The following is a 20679-nucleotide window of genomic DNA, read 5'->3' on the forward strand; positions in this document are numbered from 1 at the left end:
TTGATTAAACTGAAAATAAATTATTTTTTGATTAATTAATTGATCATTTGGTCTATAACATGTTAAAAAAAATTAAATGTTTCAATATCTTTTACCCACAGCCAGAGGTGATGTAGTCAAAGACATTTCTTAATGCAATCAACAGTCTTAAATCAAATTGATATAAAACAGAGAAAAAGCAGCAAATCCTGACTCTGGAGAAGCTCGAGTTAGAAAATGTTAAATAATTGCCAATTAGTATTCTGTTGATTGACTAATCAACAAGATGTAAAGGTATATTGTTTTATTTGGGTTCAAATCTTAGACCAAAAAAAAAAAAAAAAAAAAAAACAACAACAAAGTACAACAACCGATCAGCAACGTGACAATCCGAAACATGGCAGTTACGGAGAGCTTGAACATAGGAATGACCAGTGGAGGGTGAAGGAGGAACGTGGATGCTGAGGTCTTATCCGAGTGGTTACTGAATCACGTCTGTCAACAGGAAACAGGGGGCTGACAAGAATAAAGTGACAAACAGAGTGGAACTGAAGATAAGGATGTAAACGGGTGAAAACAAATTAATCTAATGACGCTGGGCGTGACTCACTCCACCTGTCGGCAAATGGCACAGATTTGCTATCACCCTGATACAGGTGTGAAGAAAAGAAATCCCTTTTTATACACACTAACCACAGAATGAGGCTGTCAGAGAGGTGTAAAGTAAAAAATAACTTTAAAAATGATATCCTAGAAAACAAAAAAAACTGACACATACAACTCGAGGGAACAATTTGACTGGACTAACTATTTTAAGGCTGCTTTTTATCTGTGAGACATTACTGCTACAGTACAGTATTTCCATACTGTACTGTCTGTATATTTCTTGCAGGTAATATGGTGGGCTGACAGAATTGTGTGGCTTTCTTTGGAACAACTAAGTACAAAAAGCTAAGAGTGTAACATCACAGTGACTGGTTGAACTGCATTGACCACTTCTTTTTACAGCTTCTTTTTCCCTTTATGCATCCGTGTTTCTCCCCAGCTCTTTCTCTCCATCTTTTCTTTCTGTCCCTCCAGTCTTCTTCTCCTTCCTCTTTAAAAGGTGTACGGCCCGACGTAGATGGAGAGTCTGAGGGCAGAGCTGCCATGGTAGCTGAGCAGAGGGTTAACCGACACCATCTCCAGGTCCAACGTGTACTCTCTGGGCCCCGACACAGCGCGGGCCAGCACCAGCATGGCACTGATATTATTGATTTGCTGGAGAAAGAAGAAACAAATATTACTAGGTACGTTTCTGCAGCAGAGGGAACTGTCATCATTGTTCGGGTGAGTTTTTGAACTTCTATACCCAAAAGCACATGTAAAGAAAGCGTTTTCGACCATCTAGAAAAATGCTTTATGAATAAAATGTATTATTATTGACAATATTGTTTTAAAATAAAGCACAGGTTCACTGTTTTTCAGCCACGACATATTCATGTTATTCACCATTACTTACACTGAGTTGCCAGTTTACGAGGTACACCTGTCTAAAAGTGATGTAGTCAAATACAAAAGTTGTGCAATAAATCTTATTTTAAAGAGGTGTTCATTCAACTGGATGATCATGTTAGAGACAGTGTAGCCCAATCATCGGAAAAGTAGCCCAGTTTTTAATTTTCATTTTGGCCTTCCTACATTATACTCTATATATGTAACTACATATATTGAATGTGAGATTAAATATCAGTATAATCAAATGATTTTTTTTTTTTAGAGTTTTTTGTATAATGTTATATTTAACATTAAAGACTTTTAAAAGTCTTCACTTATATGAACAGAACTTTTACATGAAAAAGTAAGTATAATGATGCCATGGATTGAGTTACTCTGTGGACTACAACTTCAGCCCCATTTTTTCTATAGCCTCTATTTGTTTACATTTTGGAAAATTAAGTACGCCGAATTCACTTTTAACAGCATCTGTTTGCTACGTACCACTGGATGTACTGACAATTATCAGTGAATTACTTTGATACTGAAGAAAACTTAAAAACCTAATGATTCTCAGACATGTTCTGGAGTGATTAGGAGAGTGCTGTGTCTATGATTTCTAAGCGGGTTCGTGGAAGTTTATATTTGATGGACATCAGAGAAAATTGTATCCCCGGAAAGCGTGAGACACACTGAATCTAAAATAAGTGTATCTGCTAGTGCTGCAGCTGTTGATAAGTGGGCCAAACTACGATAACTAGCTTCCTGTTGTTTTGCATGCACCTGTCCCTCTCACCGTGTGCAGCATCTTTGCCTCACCTCTCTACCTTGGCGCCTCCCTTACACATTAAACGTCTGGAGTATTGCCAAACTTTTCATTGGTGGAAACTGCCCTAATGGTACCAAAAAAAAGTTGCCGAAATTTGAATGAGGCAGAGATATAGGAATTCAAGAACTATGACAAATCGTGTTTTCAAAAATACATAACTCACAGTACAGTTAGCCTCGCTCTCTACGACCAATTAAAAAAGTTCACAACCTATGCTTCCTGTGATGTTTAATCTACTTTATTTTTCACAAAATCCTGCTTCTGGCACAGAATTAGGTAAGAGAATTTAATGATACTATATATAAAATTCATAAACCCTTTTTATTAATGACACTGGTGGCCATTAAGTGAATTTCGGACAGCATCCTGTTGCTCGCACTTGCCTGCCCACAACCTCGCACTCCTACACGAGACCGAAGGTGATGGACTGTCATCATGTTGATAGATGACGTAACTAAAGCTTATCATAGTTTGACTATAAACAACATTTGAGACAATAGACCAGATCTGAATCTCCAGCACTGGCACAGTACTAAAACAAAGTGTGGAGATAGGTCTGGCTATACAAGACTATAGTTTGACTAACATTATTTTTTGTTAAATAGAATTTATAAAGCATAATGTCGTTATCAGTTTGCTAGCTAGCAATATATAGGCTAGTCACGTTGAACTAATCCATTCTTGTTGCATGATACGCTGACTGCATTTATTTGATACGTCAGCGTTGGCTAGCTAGCCAGCTATATCAATCGCTGCTCGTCTAGCTTTCACAGAGAGGCTCAGCTATGTCAGCACAGCTAAATTTGCGAGATGATGAACGGTTCTACACTTGATTATTGACATGATAGTTTCCATCACATCACTCTCATTTCGCTAAATCAACGCACTCAATGTTTCAGCAATATAGAATAGACCTTTTATATTGTCGAGTATCATTACTGTACTGAATGGGTCTGGCAGTGGATTGAGACAACAATAATCCCGAACTAACGTCAGTTATAAACACAGTATAGAGTAGGATGAGTAATGTTAGATTGGAGATAATGCACATAAAATATACAAAGTAATAGTTTGTACAGAACAGACATTTTGTATTGTGCTGGGAGCCAGTTGTTTATTGATGTTAGCGAGCTCCATTGCTAAGCTAACGTTAGCTAGTGTGGTACACTGTTGGTGCTGTAGGGGAGCAGAGGAGAGGCATTTAGGCAAGGCCTGGAAAAATCGTCCCGAGTCTTTTACATATCAGTTTACAGGCTGTTATACGCAACTGAGAAAAGTGGAGGAGGTCTCATTTTTTACGTTACGTTACAAATCGTTCACACATTAGCCATAAAAGAGTGATTAATAAATGTAAATTTCTTTACATTGTCACATATAGTACCTTTAAATTAAAGAAAGCTGATTTTTTTTTTTTATCAATAAAGCATATAAACATGTCAGACTACTGTATCCTGTGAGCTTCCTGTGTATACAAAAGAACATGTGTTCTTAAAGGAGTAAAGGATTGCTCAATTACACAATGTTTATGCCAAATCTTGAGCTGCAACAGTGGGTTTAGTTTCTCAATAGCAAAACTATCAGGAAGGTTAACCAATGTATGCTAGTAAATAATGGGAAAAAAACATTTTTATAAGGTCTGTGTTGAAAAACGGTGAACCATGAACACCAAAAATCTATATCTATATCGATAGTTACACCATAATGTGACACTAAAGCTCAATTTAATGTCAATCGATTTTTTAGGTAGTTCAGTAGCACTTCAATGCAGTCCGACTCCCCAAATCCATTTAATACGCTTTTCACACCTATGCTTTTTCACTTTCTGGACTGTGACAAGTCAAAATGTCTGTTGTGAAAAGGGCCTGGTGGTAGAAGAAACTCTCAATACGTTTGACCAGTAAACGCAGAATTATTTGTAAAGGTGGACTGGTATGACTCAAGGTGGTGGGTAACTTGTAGCTGATGTAGCTTAAGTTGAGAGGGAACCCCCATCATATGTAGTGTACACTACCGACTGACCAGGGTTCAGTTAATAAAAAGTTTGTCCTGTTCCAATATATCCACCTAACCCCCACGAAGAACCGTTTCTTATGGTCATTGCAATTAAACATCACAAGTTTTTCAGTCTGAACACAGGTTCTGTCAACCGTTGCATAGGTAAGCTGAGCCAATCAGCATCAAGTCAGTGCGACATCGCGCTCCCCATCGTGCTCTGCCCTGTAACAGTTCTCACCCTGATGTAGAAGTCTCCGTTCTCGTCACCGGAGCGGATGCGGAAGGTGTTGTAAGCCCCCGGAGAGACGCTGGTGGCCTGAATCTGGAAGATGTCGGAGGGGACGGAGCGCTCCGAGGTGATGGTCATGTAGCGGTGGACGATGGAGAAAGGCAGATCTCGACAGGCGGGCTTGCTGACAGGACACACACAGCGGCTGGACACACACAATGGTAAAAAAAAAGAAAAAGTCAGAGTGATTTGCATCTCTTTGTAGTCATTTGTGCGTCTTTGTGATCGTTTTGCATCTCAATGTAGTTGTTTTGCGTCTTTTTGCAGTAATTGTGTAACATCGTTTAGACTTTACAACAAGAAATGTTAACAGACCCATGGGCCCCTGAGCCCTTTGGGCCCCTTCAGTAATCCATTCACGATAGTAGGAGCAGAAACGCATCAACAGTAGTTCATAAATAAGCCAGCAGAGGGAGTAATATGACCAAGAGGAAAGTTCTCCTAAAATCTAAACAAATATTGAACAGTAGCCATTTTTTCCCTCATGTTTTTGTAAAACACAATTTATACCACCAAGTCATCTGGGATATATTAATACTGAACCACACCTGTTACCAATCCAACACTTGTTCACAACTGTAATAGTTTTCCTATTGCACAGGACCATGTTCAAAAGAAAAGGTTGCAAAGTTGGACTCATATGTGGAAAAAAAAATTGGGGTAATCTTGCAGTATGAGCCATACTCCATACAGGGGCTGATTATATTCCGAGTTGAGGACCCAGCACATATTTGAGTAATTGGGAAAAAGTGTGTGAAAGTGTGTGTTTGTCTATGAACACACTCGAGCTTTCATGAGGTGTCACTCACTTCTCAGACACTTGGATGTATGGGTCTTGGCATCGGTTGGTGTCCACACACTGGTATCGTCCGTGGATATTCACACATGTCTGTGTCTCAGTACACTGGTGTTCACCTGTTTCACATTCATTTATATCTGCCGAGGGAAAAAAGCTCATGATGTTTAACTGCACAGGAACAAGACAAGACAGGCGTGTACAACAATAGAGCCGCTGTCAACGAATGAATAAGTACTGACTCAGCGGAGCATTTGCGACTCTGAGAGCAGAGAGGTGTTAGTTTTGGGAGGAAATGGAAGCAGGTGTGCTTACCCTGGCACAGTCTGGTTCCAAGCAGCTGGTATCCTTCCGGGCACACACAGGAGAACTTCCCTGGCTCATTGACACACTGGTACTGGCACAGGTAACTGGAGTAGCTGCACTCATCGATGTCTGTCATGTTGCAAGTTCAGATTTTTATTAACTGTCCACCATCAAAGACAGAAGGGGTCAGACAGAGAGTGTCTCTTACCGTTACAAGCAAAGCCGTCAGGCCCCAGCTCGTAGCCCTGGTCACAGCGACAGAGGAAGGTCCCATATGTGTTGTAACACCTCTGAGAGCAAGGGGCACCCATGTCACATTCGTTCACATCTGAAAGGAGGTAAGGTAGATTTTATAGTACACTGTAGATGTAAACTTTAAATGCCGCATAAGGTTTTCGTTATTTTTGTGGTAATCCAGACTGGAAAGCAAACACATCCCCAAATCTTTTATAGGTTCTGGATCCAAAACTCAAACTCATGAAGGCAGAAATCTGAATGAAAGCTCCAAATACATTTAAAGTCCCTAAAAACATATTTTCTAAATCAGCTTATTACTTTGAGTGATGGGATCCAACATGTACTATTTAACTACCAGTTGAAACACTTTTGGTTTCTTCACCATGAGAGATTTATATCTGTGCTGTTTTTCTCACTGGTTTAAACTGAGGTGACTTCACATCCTGTACGTCCTTGCATCAGTTAGAGTTTACCGATAATAAATCAAGAAGTAATGACAATTGTGGGTTTGTTGTTAATGTTGCCAAACCACTGTAAATCAAATGTGATCAAACCACAACAGATGAAGAATATTAACAGAGGTTTTGAGCATTAAAACCTGAATAAATAATTAGATTTTACACACAAAATTTACTGTATGATTGGCTTGGGAGCTGAAATGATTTATGAAAAAAAAACTTGCTCACGAAAACAATTGGTAGTTGCAGCCCTAATTAGTTTATAGGAAATAATGTATTAGTACAGATTAAACTGCTGAACAGTATATAAAATAGTTAAAATTAACTCCACTTTGACTAACTACTACATTAATTGCTTCGGACATGATTATACATCAGTAATAATACTCCTATTCTATACCATATAATAATATTACTCTGACAGGGACCATTCTGCTGCATAACAAGTACTTTTACTTTTGATACTTTATATTTTGCTGTTATTAATTTTATACTTTTACGAGTGAGATTATGAAAGCAGGACTTTTACTTGTGTGGAGTAGTTTTACAGTGATGTACTGCTACTTTTAGCTAAGTGGCCTAAATGATCTTAATACTTCTTCCATTACCGGTTGCATCACTCACCAATGCAAGATCGGTTGTTTCCTGCCAGCTGGAAACCAGGTTCACACTGGCAAGAGAAGGAACCGGGGACGTTGACACAACGATGTTGGCAGTATCTGTACCTGCACTCATCGATGTCTGAGAGAGAGAAATAAGAGTCAGAAGAGGTTATTAATCTCACCCCTGCCACTACAACTAACTTCACCACAGGCCATGTAGTAAAACCTTTTTTCTGAGTTGCCATATTCAAACCTACATAGCTACACTAGTTAAAGGATAATTCAGATAATCTCACCGATACACTCTGTGCCAACCTTGCGGTAACCATCCGGACACTGGCAGGTGAAGGCACCCAGTGTGTTGATACACTGCTGGCTGGGCTGGCAGTCATGTTCGTCTCGCTCACACTCATCGACATCTGTGTTTGTGGGTGAAGTGAAACAGAGACACGAATGTCAAAAATGTGGTTGCTGTGAGCAAACGCAGCATCATTCAGCCTGACTGAGCGATACGCTTGTTAAGAGGGGAGACTGTGGCGATTCTGCTCCCCTCATTTACACCCAACAGCTGATATTATCACATCATGTTGAATCATGTTTGCTGTCTCATGCAGACCAAGATGAACACCTCACTGTCCTCTGAGCGCAAGTAGGTTTCTCGGCCCTTAAAACACAGCAGCTGTCCTGGTGTGAAATCTTCCACATTCCTACACTGTCTGTCTGCCCCATGTGGACTCATACTCATTCACACCCACACAGATTGAGCCAACACGCTGCCTCCAGTCCCGACACCTGCTACGGCCACCTGTCCCTCACAATCTGTGGCCACTAACAATAAATTTACACAATCACACACACACACACACAAAGGTGCTTTATAATCATTCATCCTGTTGCCACCTGTCCACCAGACACCCACCGACACAGCTCTCTCCCTGCGGCTCATAGCCCAGAGGGCAGGGGTTAAAGGGCTCGGTGGGCGTGATGGGAGGCTCCGGAGCTGGGATGACTGACGCAGAGCGAGGGAGGCACAGGTACCCTCCGTAGTGGTTGAAACACTTCATTTCCCCCTTGCAGGCATCTGGAATGGTCTCACACTCGTTTATATCTGACGGGAGATGCAGAGAGGGAATATTTAATTACTGAGCGTGAAGTACAGACAGTGGGCAGAGACAAATCAAGACAGGACAGGGCTTGGAGAGCAAGAGGACAATCAAAGCTGTTACTGTACATGAGAACTTGGCGTTGAGGGGGAATAACTATAGGTGAAAGAGAGCTTTACCTTTACAGTGCTCAGTCTGAGGGTCCCAGTGATACCCATCTGTGCATTCCTAAAAGCAGCAGAGAGAAAAAGAGAGTGTGAGAAAACGATGGAAAGAAAGATGTGAACAGTACCTCTGAGCCATAAAGTTGCATAATAAATTCATAATACATAATAAATTCCCCAGTAGTGGGACATAAAAAAAGAAGCAGCGATAGAAAAACTTGTTTCCATGTAGGAGTGCTGGGCCAAAAAGACAAGAAGTCTGCTGCTGTTAAAGGAAGTATGACAGTTTAAACTGCTTTCCTTAAGCCAAATGTCATTTCAAAAACAAAGAGTGTAAGATCAGTGTTTGGAAAAAGGGTGAATATCATTCTGGGAGAAAATATATTGATGTGAGCTGCATGGAAAGAAAAAGTGAGGTCTAAAGAAACATGGAATTAAAACTAAAATTACCCCCAGCTAGGATTACTATAAAATGTTGGACGTGGAAAACTGCTGTGGACTATTAAAGCAGAAGAAGAAGAGCTAGTAAAAAAGGAGAGCTAAGAGAGGGGAATTGAGGCCAACATTTCAACACAAAAATATCAACCGACAGTTGTAATATACAGAAAAAGAAAGGAATAAGAGAGAAGAGAAGAGAAGGAGGGAGAGAGATTCATCCATCCTTACCGTGTAGGTGTCACTTTCTGTAGGTGGCTGTGAAATAGCAGTGCGGAGGAGCACTGACACACATATGCACACGCACAGGTTTGACACACAAGCACCCTGCATACTAATGCATTAATTGGCGGGAGATGGGACAGGAACACACGTACAACATGCACACGAACACACACACACGCACACACACAACTATCGGACAGGTAGCAGTGCCTTGAAGATGAGACTTTGGGATGTACAGAGCAGCCAAGAAGTGGTATCTGTATTTCAGAGACACATAGAGGGAAAGAGAGGTGGAAAAAAGACATAAAAGAAACTATGTTAGAACCCAGAAATCACAAAATGGTTCGATTCAGTCTCAAAAGGCACTGGTGCTGTAAGCTGTTCCCACAGCTGAAATGGATAAATCAACTCAAGTTCAGTGTTTGTCAACCAAACAGTTCTCCCTTGATTGGAGCAAGAATAAATGGAATAAATCAGTCTGCCAGGTAAAAACATAAACATTGTGACGTACTCCATCCTTCAGCTGAAAATAACAAAGTCAACATCACAGAAATACTCTCATATTAGCTGCTCACAGAAAGCCCTCTGTGTCTGCAGACTGGCAGACTACAACTCGCTGGAATGATAGTCTCGCTGAGCGCTGCCTCCAGAGGTTCAGTTTACTGTGAATCAGGGCAGCGTCGGTGGGAGCACATAAATGCTGGCTATTACTTGCATATTTTACAACAGCATCTCCTGCTTAGCTGCCCCAGTTCCCGAGCTAAACTTCAAGTTAATTTGTCTCTGTGACAAGGACTCTCCTTCTCTTCAGATGCTGTGTTGTGTGGAAAGTAGCTAAGTACATTTACTCAAGTTACTTAAGTACAAGATTATATAAGTACAATTTTAGGAACTTTACTTCCATTTTATGGTACTTTACACATCTAGAGTCATTATTTACTTTGATTTTACATACAGAACATATGATTAACTTATAAAATATGATGTATCATTATAGATTAAAGGCCCTGGGCACCCACTCGACTGGGTGTACTCATAAGATGTTGGAGTTTGATCAAAGCTCTGCAGGTATTTATGTGAGCTCACCAATAAGAACGACAAAGCTGCAACTTGTCCTGCAACAAAACTAACAGAAGAAAAATTAGTAAATTGGAACTTGTTTTACAAGATCATAACTGCACCCAAAATGATATCTTGTGCGAATAAGATGAATTAAAATCATAATCTTTCAGGACCTTGGGATCTGCATAATTTTACACTTAAGGATAGGACATAAAGGATACTTTTAGTTTTTGTTTTTTTCAGGACTTTTGATTATCATATATTATTATATTTATAGTAGAGTATTTTGACATTGAGACATTGCTACTTTTACTTAAGGGTCTGAGTACATCTGCCACCAGAGGTCTTTTCTGCAGTGTTCTGTAGAGTGTTGTGTATTTTTGAGGTAGATTTATAGTGTATTATGCTTGCCGAGTGCTCTGATGGACTTGGCTTTTCTCCCAGCAGGGACACAACCATCCCTCAGTTAATGTTCCTGGAGAGGAGGTATAAGTGTTTCAGCTGACTCTTAACATAAACAAATCACCTATTCCAGTTGCCATAGACAAAAAAAAAAAAAAAATGCAGAGAAAATCAGGCTGGTTGAAGGAATAAAAACATTCTAAGCAAGTGTTGTTTTCAAAGTCAGTGAGCTCCAGTTAAAATGCATGACAGGAAAGTTATAATCACCGCCTGTCTACGTGCATAGACACACGCTCTGATATAAAACTCCAGACGCCACATTTACAGGCATTGCTTATTGTTTTTTGTGTTGAGACAAACAGAAATCCGCAGGGTGACGTGGACACCATCAGATATTCAGTGGATGACATCACAGGCCATTTGTGACCTTTGTGCGGTGAACAGCAGCAAAACACGACAGTAACACATACCACCATGCAGTCAGACTACCGCAGGACGTGACCTCTTTGAACTGGCCGAGCAGCCACTTACATCCAGCAAGACGTTGACCCAAAACCACCCAAAAACAAACTGACCATCGGTCCGGGGTCCAGCCACTCACTGGCTACTGAGTGTGGGCAGCAGGGATGCATGGGTGTTGCCCTGCTGCCGCTGGAGATCAAGTGGCGGTGGACCTCTGGAATGCCCGTGGCAAGGATGTGGGCGCCAGTTCTCAGCTGGGATGCCCTGCCACGGCAGTGTTTCCCAGAGTATCAGGTTCTGGGAAACCCCCCGTGGTTCACAAAAGAGGACAGCTGGTGCCAAACCTCCGGCCATCGCTCCCCCAACCTCTCATCTCTCCTCATTGTGTATCAGAGAATGTGGACCTAGTGCAGAAGTTCTTGGTCTGGGTTTGGACGACCACAGAGAGTCACAGGTTCACTGTAACATCGCCTTACTAATGCTGCTGCTCTAACACCTGCTGTGTGTCATGTCCACATTACCTGCATTGATAAAATGATTACAATCTAATCTAATTACTAGGGTAAAGTGATAAGTTGATTAATCGATTATGTGATCGACAGAAAATTAATCAGCGTTAATTTTTTATAATTGTTTAATTGGTTAAGTAGTTTTTTTTAAGCAAAAATGGATAAAATTCATTGGTTCCGGCTTCAAAAATGTGAATAACTGATAGTTTTCTAAATCTTCTAAGAAAGTAAACTTTATTTATTTGGATTTTGGACTCTTGGAAGGACAAAACAATCAACGTCACCTTGGATTTTAAGATTCTGTGTAGGGCACTTTTCACTGTTTCCTTACATTTTATAGACATTTTATAGATTTTATAGATATCAAGAAATATTAGATGAATAAATAATGAAAATAATTTTTATTTGAAAGGAGATGCAGTTCATACCTCAAAAAACATCTGTCGTGCATTTTGTTTACGTTACATCTCATGATAAAATAATTATAATCTAATATAATTACCATTTGGAGCTTGGCCTCAGTAACAGCAGGCTGACCCATTTTTGAATTCACAAAGTCAGAACAATTTAACAAGCAAAATGTCAGGCGGCTTATAAAAGTGACCACATGGGGACCAGGAAAAACACACAGTTGGACCACACACACACACACACACACACACACACACACACACACACACACAGACACAGACAGACACAGACACACAGACACAGACAGACACAGACACACAAAGTGTTAACTGCAGGATGGTCATGTCTTGAAGTGTATACATAGCCAGCTTTGTGTTGTTCTGCTCTGTTGTGCGTGGAGCAGCCTGAGAACATGGTGGCCCAGCGCTCCAGCTGCGCTCTGTTACCATTGTGGCAGTGAACCTGCAAATCCACAATCAGGGGGTCTCTACCTCACACACACCCTAACCCCTGTTGTGAGAAACTCCTCAGTCAGTGATGTGTAGTGGCCTGCAGGGGAAATTCACACACTATAACTGTAACAAATCCTTCCTGAGGTGCTCTGTCTCGCTCTGTGAAGACCATTAAAGGGCTGTGATGTATTAGCATATGCAGACAATGTGGCAAAAGATTGATGGGCTGTTCTCAGGGGAACAGCACTCCTTCCTGTTGCCTTTATAATCCCACGTGAGTCAATAGAGTGATGGTGGAGCTGTCACGTGTTAGCTATTAGGAGTGTACTGTATAAACTGTGATAAAATACACTGTCAAATAGAATAGTGAGGCAGCATCTGTCTGAGATGTCATCCAGGTTTCAAGATTGTTTCTGTGTGTGTTTAATGCTGCCACCTGTTCCTCCTGTTCGATAGAAGCTGCTGCTTTCTCTCAGAAATTTGACTTAAAACTTAACCCAAATTGTCTTACTGTAGTTTTCCCTGAGTGACTAGAGAAACTAAGACTGTGACACTGACTCGAAATGTTATACAAGAGGGATGAGCTGGAAGAATTTTGCAACATACTGTACAATAATACATGCCCTGTGACTCATTGCCTCTCTTCCTGTCTACCCCCCTATTACAGTCTCTGAAACACCGAGCCAAGAAGCGAACTACACAGACTGTGGGACACATTATCTTGGCTCTCGTCAGGAGCCAAGTGTAGCTGGGAGAGCAGAGCAGACAGCAGAGCAGTGGTGCAACTGTGACGTGTATGGCCTGTACCAGAAAAGTGGATAAGAGGTACATCTCACCTCCATTACGTCTCCCCAAACCTCTCGCAAACATGATAAGTCATCCACCAGTCCTCTGTATGACACAAATCTCTTTTTACTTTCGCATAAGACATTGAAGAAACACGGGAAAACTCACGGATTAATCTTTTCCAGACGATCTTCTGTCTCTCAGTCTCCCTCTGACCAGTGTGTCCTTCTGCTGGCTGCGGTCGTCCCGGCTGAGTTGGCGTACAGAAGTGGTCCCTTAAACTCCTGCCTGTATGACCCTGAGAGAGTGAGTGGAGAGACCGACAGCTGGAGCAGCTGAACACATGCAAAGGGAGGGAGAGAGAGAGCGAGAGCGAGAGCCGGAGAGGAGAGAGAGAGAGCGAGGGACAGCCCATTCTTACCCCCCCCCCCCCGGCCCCCTGCACTGCCATCCTCCACTCTCCAAACCCCCTCTCCCTGACCCCCCAGGATGCAAATTCCTGGTCTGCAGCCCAAATTCCAAAATTCCAAATCCGTCCGAATCGCAGGCGGAACAACAACTCACAGATTCACACATCCCCCCCCCCATTCTGTAAAACCAATGCCCCTCTTTCTGGTCCCACAACACACCTGGTTTCATTTAAACTAAAACCCCGCAAAAGCCCCAAGCTCTCCCACCCTTTCCTCCCTCCCTTTCCCCATTTACCCCCCATCTATCTATACTTACCTCCCCCATCTTGTCCTCTTTTTTTTCCATAAAGCAACCAAAGCCCTTGCTTTCGTCCAATATGACATCCAGGATATTTATAGCCAAGAAGAGAGAAGTTAATGGAATGTGTACAAAAATTAGAGAGTGGAGAAGAGAGTGTGTGTGGAGAGCTACTTGGAAAATTTGTCAGCTTATTTCACAGAGTAAACTGGTGGCGCTTTTGGGATAAAATACTGAAAATAAACGTTCTAACTTCGCTGCTTTGTGTTTGTACATGACTAATCCGCTACTGCACTTGGAATCCTTTAAAAAAAAAATTTTTCTTGCAAAATTTGCAGCCTGTTATGTTACAAACTGGTTAAGATATTGCTTAACCCACGTTAGTCCTACAAGTTTAAGCCGGACTCAACTTAAAGCCAAACTTTAAGGTCACCCTTTTGCTTTCCACAAAATAAAAGCCTCTTCGAAATTAAATGAGCAGCATCCACATTAGTATAATTGCAGACTTCTTTCCAAGACACTTAAGAAATGTAACACCCATTACAAAATGATTGCCTGTATTAAAGTTTGCAATTGAACTTTTTTTATTTTTTATAGAAATACTAGTCATTATATTTTTAGAAAGCACAATCTTGCTATTTTTAAAATTATGGGCAAAATTACTGTATTTTTATGCTGCTTTTTCAAAGTAAACCTCCAGTGTGCAGGTTTAAAAAACCTTTACTTAACCTCTGAATGCCTATCTGTCCTGTGTTCCTGGGTGGTGGCAGAGATGGCAGCTGTCATTACAAGGGATGTTGTTGAAAGTCACACTGACAACCCCCTAGCTGGACCAACTGTGCCCCCCTGGTTGGTCCCTTATTCCCATGGCCACACACAGACATCCCCACACACTGCAGAGCTCCTAATTCACGACACATGTAATCTGCTGGGTATATTTAAAATCTAAAACACTTGTAATCTGCTGGTCATATTTAAAATCTAAAACACATAGTTTCCTCTGCACAGTGGTTGAAGACTGCTGACAATCTGCCATCTTCACTTTAGCAGTTTGATTTATCTCTCCCTCTTGCTCTGTTTCCAATCTTCATCCACCACTCACAAGATCAGTAAATCTTGCCTCTGGAATGGCTTAATCATGACATCTCTCCTATATAACATGGCAGATAAAATTATAACAAAAAACACAATGGCATTTTGATGTAAATATGTTCATTTTATTTACAAACCAAATTTACAGACGTTACAGGGGATACTGGGGGGGTAATGAAGCTTGAGAAGAAAAATTCATCAGCAAACACAGACAGCACAATCCAAGGGCCTATGAGAACGGCTCCAGCATGGGGGAAAACAAACCAGAAGATGACTGGGGAGAAGAGAGGGGCGAGCTGCAACAACAACGCTTCAGTCATGATACATTTTGAAGATACAGCTTTTGATGACGCCCATGTATCTGTCCCACACACCCTGGTGTCTGAGGGGCAGAAAACAGAGACAGAAAGAGAGTAAACTGTAAGTAAATGGAGCAAAGAGGTACTGTAAGTCTCATGACAAACTGTAATTGTGAAATCTGGGTGAAGAAAGTAAATGAGGCAATCTTTGTCCACTCTGTGTAATGGGGGGGGGTTACATTTCTTTTTATGAATATCTCTTTGTTAAGCATGTCGTGGTGCAGGGCTGTGTAAACCCTTAACTACATTCCTCAGTGTTTGCATGAGAAACAAGGTAACTACAGTTTAAGGAATCGGGGCGAGATAGGGTGACACCCACTGGTAGAACAGGGACGTCAATATTAGAGAGGATTTTAACATACCAACTTTATGCTTGAGCAGTATTAAATGACTGCCAAAGCTTACTGTATATCCTTATTTGGTTACTGGTTAGTTTTCCCAAAGCTCTCCACGAAATCATGACTGTATTTTTAGCTTTGGTCACCCGCTTGGGAATTGATTACCCTGGCATGGTTGGTGCCATGCTCTGCCTGATAAGTTTTGCAGAATAAAAGCACATTAACTCACTTGAATGTGTCAAGTATGTGTGCAGAGTTGGTGTAGTGAGTGAGGTAGAGTCTCATGTCCGCAGCTGTCCATCGGTCTGAACGGCACGGCTCAATAAACTGGAGGAGGAAAGGAGGGGAGGAGACGTTACATCACACCGTCTCAAAGGCAGACTTTGAAGTTGGCACAGGCCTCAGAAAATCTGGGCCGGAAGATCTGTCTTTGCTTACGTTTGAAAAAAGAAACCTTTTTAAAAAAGCACAAACCTTCTCCACAAGATCAATGAAGAAATCTCTGACATCTTTTGTGTGGGTTAACTTTGCGGCAATGTTGACAAGGCCCCTGGAAAGATTCTACAAAAAGAATTACATTCAAAAAGTATTAGCTTGTTTGACCGTGGCAGGTCCTGACCGATTATATTTAGGCTATGACGGCGGTATAATGTTTCTAACCTTGAAATTAGCCTCCATCTCATTAAAAGCTTTAGTCTTTCCTCTGAGAGCTGTACAGACCAGACTGGACCGAGCGGAGAGAACATAAACAGATGAATTAGAGATAAAAGAGAATGTTTGGATAAAATTATGTTAGGAAACCAGTACATTTTTCGGTAATCAGCAAAAATGTGTAGATCTGTCTGTGTGTTCCTGTTACCTTTTGTGTTGATCCAGCAGATCTTTGTCCGTTATTAAAATCTTCAGCTCCTTCAGCTCTTGTAAAAACTCTTTATCAAGATCGACGTCCATGTCTTCCACCATGTTATCTGCAAAGAATATTCAAGTCAGCCACTGTCAAATCAGCTTAAAGGATGATTTTTCTTGATACTATTATCACTACTTAGTCTTTTTTCTTAAAATTATTCAATTATTATGCCATTACTCAGATTCTGCCTAATCCGGTTAACCTTTTCACCTTCTTATTCGGTAACTTAAAAATTTAAAATTCACCCCTATTCTAAAGAGGACCAGGAAAACCTCTTCCTTATTCATAAAACATAACCAACATCAGCGTACATTTTGTTCTCAAGTGAGCCATTTATTTTTACTATTTTCGCATAGTTTCAAATGTTTCTTTTTTACATTTTGTTGTTTTTGGATTTACCATTAATGTTTTATCGCTCTGCAACCATCAAACTAAGACAAATTAAGTTCAATTTGATTAGCGGGTTATATAACTGTTAAAAAATGGTATACGTGCCCCTCACATCGTCTGTCAGCAAAATGGCCAAAGGAAACAACAGAAATCGCTCACCAACGGCCCCAACGGTCCAGTTGTTGATAAGCTGCCCAGCACAGAAAGCAAAGTCCTGGAAAGTGAGATATTGTAGCTTTCTTTTCCCTGTCTCAAAGCGATTGTTGGCAAAGAAAACAATGGCGGCATAATCCCTGAAACAAGCAGAGGAAGAATTATAGGAGATAACAAAATAGAACAAGACAATCAGGTTGAACTTTGTTGTTTTCCTTGGTTTGGATATCCTGAACACCTGCCTTTCATGCGGTATTTTAACAGAATTAGTAAACACTAGAAAAACCATGTAGTAATTCAGGATAAAAACTACAACAAAACACGACTGAAGCAATACCAGTTTTTGAGGAATAAGCCCGAGGAAGGACAGCTTGTACTCTTTTCTTCTCACTGATTACCTTGCAAGCTTGTCAGAGAGAAGAAAATGCTGACGTATGTTCTCCACCAGGGGTCCCTTCAGCTCTTCCACAACTTTGAAAACACGTTTGAAGTTGTCAAACTGAAATTAAACACACGAAGCAAGAGATTTACTGACAAAACGTGACTTTTGTAAAACCTGTACGAATATTTATTCTGCAGGCATTCAGCTGCCCCTTTGTAACTGATATACCGTACACAGCGCTAGAAAAATTTTAGAAAAATTTTAGAAAATAAGCTTGTTGAAATGTTGAAACTTGCTATTCACAGATAACAAATATAGAGCAATGCATGAGGTAACAACAAAAAAATGACAGTTCCAGAACTGCTATGTATCAAAACTGCTGCAGACTTCTCTGGTAAAAAATGTGCACTTCCAATTTTAAAACTGATAATGCAGATGAACAGTCATTGTGGAGCTCAGAATGTATTTACCTGCCGTCTGCAGCTTTTCAGTGTGACACCTGTCTTGGCACTGATATCGTCTAAGTCTTTCTTGGTTCCTTTAGACAGTTTCTTTCCCAGGACCTCACGAACAAATGCATCATCAAAAGCATAGTATCTAAACAAAGAAACACACGTAACACGTTTAAGAATATATTCTCATCTACAATGTCAGGAAACAAGAATAAAGTACTGGGTTTAATAACAAATACATGTCATGGTAGCATCTGCCTTGAGAGGAGGATAACCTAGTTCAAGGAAGATGCATATCCCAGAGATGGAAAAGAGAAAAAAACACAAATCCTTTTGTTTAAATGATGACAGCCAGATACTAGAAACACATCAAATAATTTGATGCACATACATGAGAGCATCATTACTGTACCTGTCTATGAGGATGGCTTGTCGATGAGGTGGAATCTGGAACAGGAGCTGGTTGGCTAGTTTGGCTGGACTGTACAGCAGACGCTCACACATCTGGAAAGTCCTGTACTGGTCCATGGTGTCGCTCAGTAGGACATCTGCGCTCGCCTCACACTCCTCCAGCACCCCTCCCTCCATTCGTGCCTTCACCGCATCATTCACTATTGGACAAGCATAGTTCAAAGGTTATATGTAATAACCTGAACTAACATAGCTACTGGTGTGCGGTGAACAAAGAGCAGGACTAAACCTACTACTGCTACTTCACAATTCACATTGGTTGCTACTGGTGTGCAGGATGTGGAGGCATATGCTGTAGTATTTGTGCAGGTAATTATAGGTTTCATTATGTGTTTACCAATTTGTTTCCCACATTTGATCACTGGTTACCTAACTTTTTTGATACCTATATTTTAATTCACAAATTCATATGTTGCCACCCGTTCAACCAATGAGGAGTGTTTCATTTTAACCGTTTTTAGACGCCCAAAGAGGTGAAACTACAAACTATTTCACAATAGGCCCCTAAGATTTACCATGCAACCACTTGGGATTGTAAAACCCAGATAGTTCTCAACTTTGTAAAAAAAAAAAAAATACCTTGAATACATCCTGACTCTGTAGAAGTACCTGCATATTCATCATTATGTCCACAGTCACCTGGAGCACACTGTGACCAAGAGACCCCTTAAATCTATGGTGTGCCCCATACCTGTGTATCCATCCAACCAGAGCCGATAAACCTTCTCGTCCATGATGGTGGTGTTACCCACGAACACATCCAGCTCCACTGCCATCTGCGTGCAGACAAAGGAGCAAAAGCAAGGGGGTCAGAAGGTGAATAACAACTAAGTGTTTAGCTTAAGTAACCATCAACAATCACCTGCCAAACACAGACGCCAGGGTGACATTTACCTTGTGTGGAGCGTTGCCCCAACCAGTTTTAAGCAGCAAGCTCAAATAAAACGCGCAAAGTAAATCGTTAACTTGTATTATCTGAATTTAAACTGACTTTCCATGGCTCACTAATTAGCTAACTTCCTCCATTGAAACTTAGCTTCTTGCGCTAGCTGCGTCGCAAAGTTATCCGCCGAGACTACACTGACAGCCGGACAACGAAACGGTTAAAACCAAATTAATATGACGGCATAATCGGGGGAATGGCGCAGGTTTTAAAGTTCGTATTCAAAGCACGAACATCTGCTAAATGGTGATATCACGGTATTGTCGTGGGCCCGCGGTGTCAACAACAGCAGTCGTCCAACACGAACTTCCGCTTTAGTGGCGTCACAGGAAAGGCTCTACGTCTTTACGCAGTGGTAGAAAATAACTGAGTAGCCTGCATTTGATCAAGCACTGTGCTTACGCACAGGTTTGAGGTACTTGTACTTTACTTGAACATTTCTATTTTCTGCTGCTTTACACCTCTATTTAACTACAGTTCAGGGGCAAATATTGAACTTTTTACTCCGCTGTAGTTACTTTGCAGGTGTAGACTGCAAACACAAAATGTGATCAACAAATGAATTTGGATGTATTTTATAAGTTAAGATAAGAGTCCATTAGTCCCTGTGGGCAGATTCACAGGGTACTCAGAGGTATATGACGTAATTAAAAGGATCGCCACCTTTACCAGCTGCAACATTAAAGTGATGACATCAATGACGTACACATTAATGCATCAATAATTTTAATCCAATAATAAAATATATATTATTTGTAAATGTGCCATTCTGCATAACCATTAACTTTTGATTTTTGGTACTCTAAGTACATTTTAATGCTAAAACATTTGTACTTTTACTTAAGTAAAACTTTGGATGTATGACTTTTACTTGTAACAGAGGATTTCTACACTGTGGTATTGCTAATTTCACTTAAGTAAGATATCTGAGTACTTCTTCCACCACTGCTCCTACATCGTTTCCTGATCACACAACAAAAAAAGGTGTGAAAATATATGAATTATTTCCTTTTAATATTTTATATATTTACTTTTTTCAATACATTTTTGATAATGTGTCTACAGGCAATATACTTTATTATGATGAAAATTATTTCATTTTCATATTTGATTTATTTACTTTGTTTATTCAGTTTTTCATAATGTGTGTGCATGTGTGTGTTTGAACTTTTGTTATTTAATGTTTATTGTGTTTGTGTCCCTGAATGTTTAACAGTAAAGAACATTTTTTTAATGCACAACAGGGTTATCATAAGTTTTATATTCAATTCTTATATATCGTTTAAGTGTGGATCAGAAGCAGTGAGTGTAGTAAACCAAAAACCTGTACTCGTGTACACATTTTTTTTTTAATTATTACAAATTGCTCAGAATCCATAAAGATTTTTTTTTTTTTTGTATTATGTGTGTTTTGTTTGTTTGTCGATTAACCAATTTGCGGAGATGATACTTTTATTCTGAAACAACCACACCGGAAATGTCATTTGTGTTCCTGCAAGTACTTTC

General features: G+C 40.5%; 2 protein-coding genes across 2 annotated transcripts; both read right to left on the minus strand.

Annotated features, from left to right (window-relative positions):
* Positions 1-336: 336 nt before the first annotated feature.
* On the minus strand, positions 337-13315 carry efemp2a (EGF containing fibulin extracellular matrix protein 2a). Its single transcript, XM_040119012.1, has 11 exons — positions 13147-13315; positions 8901-9151; positions 8250-8298; positions 7887-8075; positions 7264-7386; positions 6990-7106; positions 5879-5998; positions 5680-5799; positions 5378-5504; positions 4518-4713; positions 337-1239 (listed from the first exon to the last, which is right to left on the minus strand). Exons 2-11 carry the CDS (start codon positions 9000-9002, stop codon positions 1078-1080), a joined length of 1305 nt encoding a protein of 434 aa, XP_039974946.1. The 5' UTR covers positions 9003-9151; positions 13147-13315; the 3' UTR covers positions 337-1077.
* Positions 13316-14931: 1616 nt separating this feature from the next.
* Positions 14932-19527, minus strand: fibpa (fibroblast growth factor (acidic) intracellular binding protein a). The gene is made up of 11 exons (XM_040119092.1): positions 19125-19527; positions 18922-19006; positions 18172-18370; positions 17778-17904; positions 17324-17424; positions 16932-17065; positions 16335-16443; positions 16136-16199; positions 15950-16036; positions 15705-15802; positions 14932-15160 (listed from the first exon to the last, which is right to left on the minus strand). Exons 2-11 carry the CDS (start codon positions 19004-19006, stop codon positions 15091-15093), a joined length of 1074 nt encoding a protein of 357 aa, XP_039975026.1. The 5' UTR covers positions 19125-19527; the 3' UTR covers positions 14932-15090.
* Between the last annotated feature and the right edge of the window lie 1152 nt (positions 19528-20679).

Source organism: Xiphias gladius, chromosome 23, assembly GCF_016859285.1.
Source record: "Xiphias gladius isolate SHS-SW01 ecotype Sanya breed wild chromosome 23, ASM1685928v1, whole genome shotgun sequence".
NCBI lineage: Eukaryota > Metazoa > Chordata > Actinopteri > Istiophoriformes > Xiphiidae > Xiphias > Xiphias gladius.

Bases quoted from the DNA above. Each gene is read 5' to 3' on its own strand.
- efemp2a (XM_040119012.1), bottom strand. From the start codon at position 9,002: ATGCAGGGTGCTTGTGTGTCAAACCTGTGCGTGTGCATATGTGTGTCA. The intron at 8,299-8,900 runs GTAAGGATGGAT...TGCTGCTTTTAG, and splicing joins CAGAAAGTGACACCTACACG to GAATGCACAGATGGGTATCA. The intron at 5,800-5,878 runs GTAAGAGACACT...GCAACATGACAG, and splicing joins TGACGGCTTTGCTTGTAACG to ACATCGATGAGTGCAGCTAC.
- fibpa (XM_040119092.1), bottom strand. From the start codon at position 19,006: ATGGCAGTGGAGCTGGATGTGTTCGTGGGTAACACCACCATCATGGAC. The intron at 17,905-18,171 runs GTACAGTAATGA...TTCTTTGTTTAG, and splicing joins CAAGCCATCCTCATAGACAG to ATACTATGCTTTTGATGATG. The intron at 16,444-16,931 runs GTGAGCGATTTC...TATTCTTTGCAG, and splicing joins CTGGACCGTTGGGGCCGTTG to ATAACATGGTGGAAGACATG.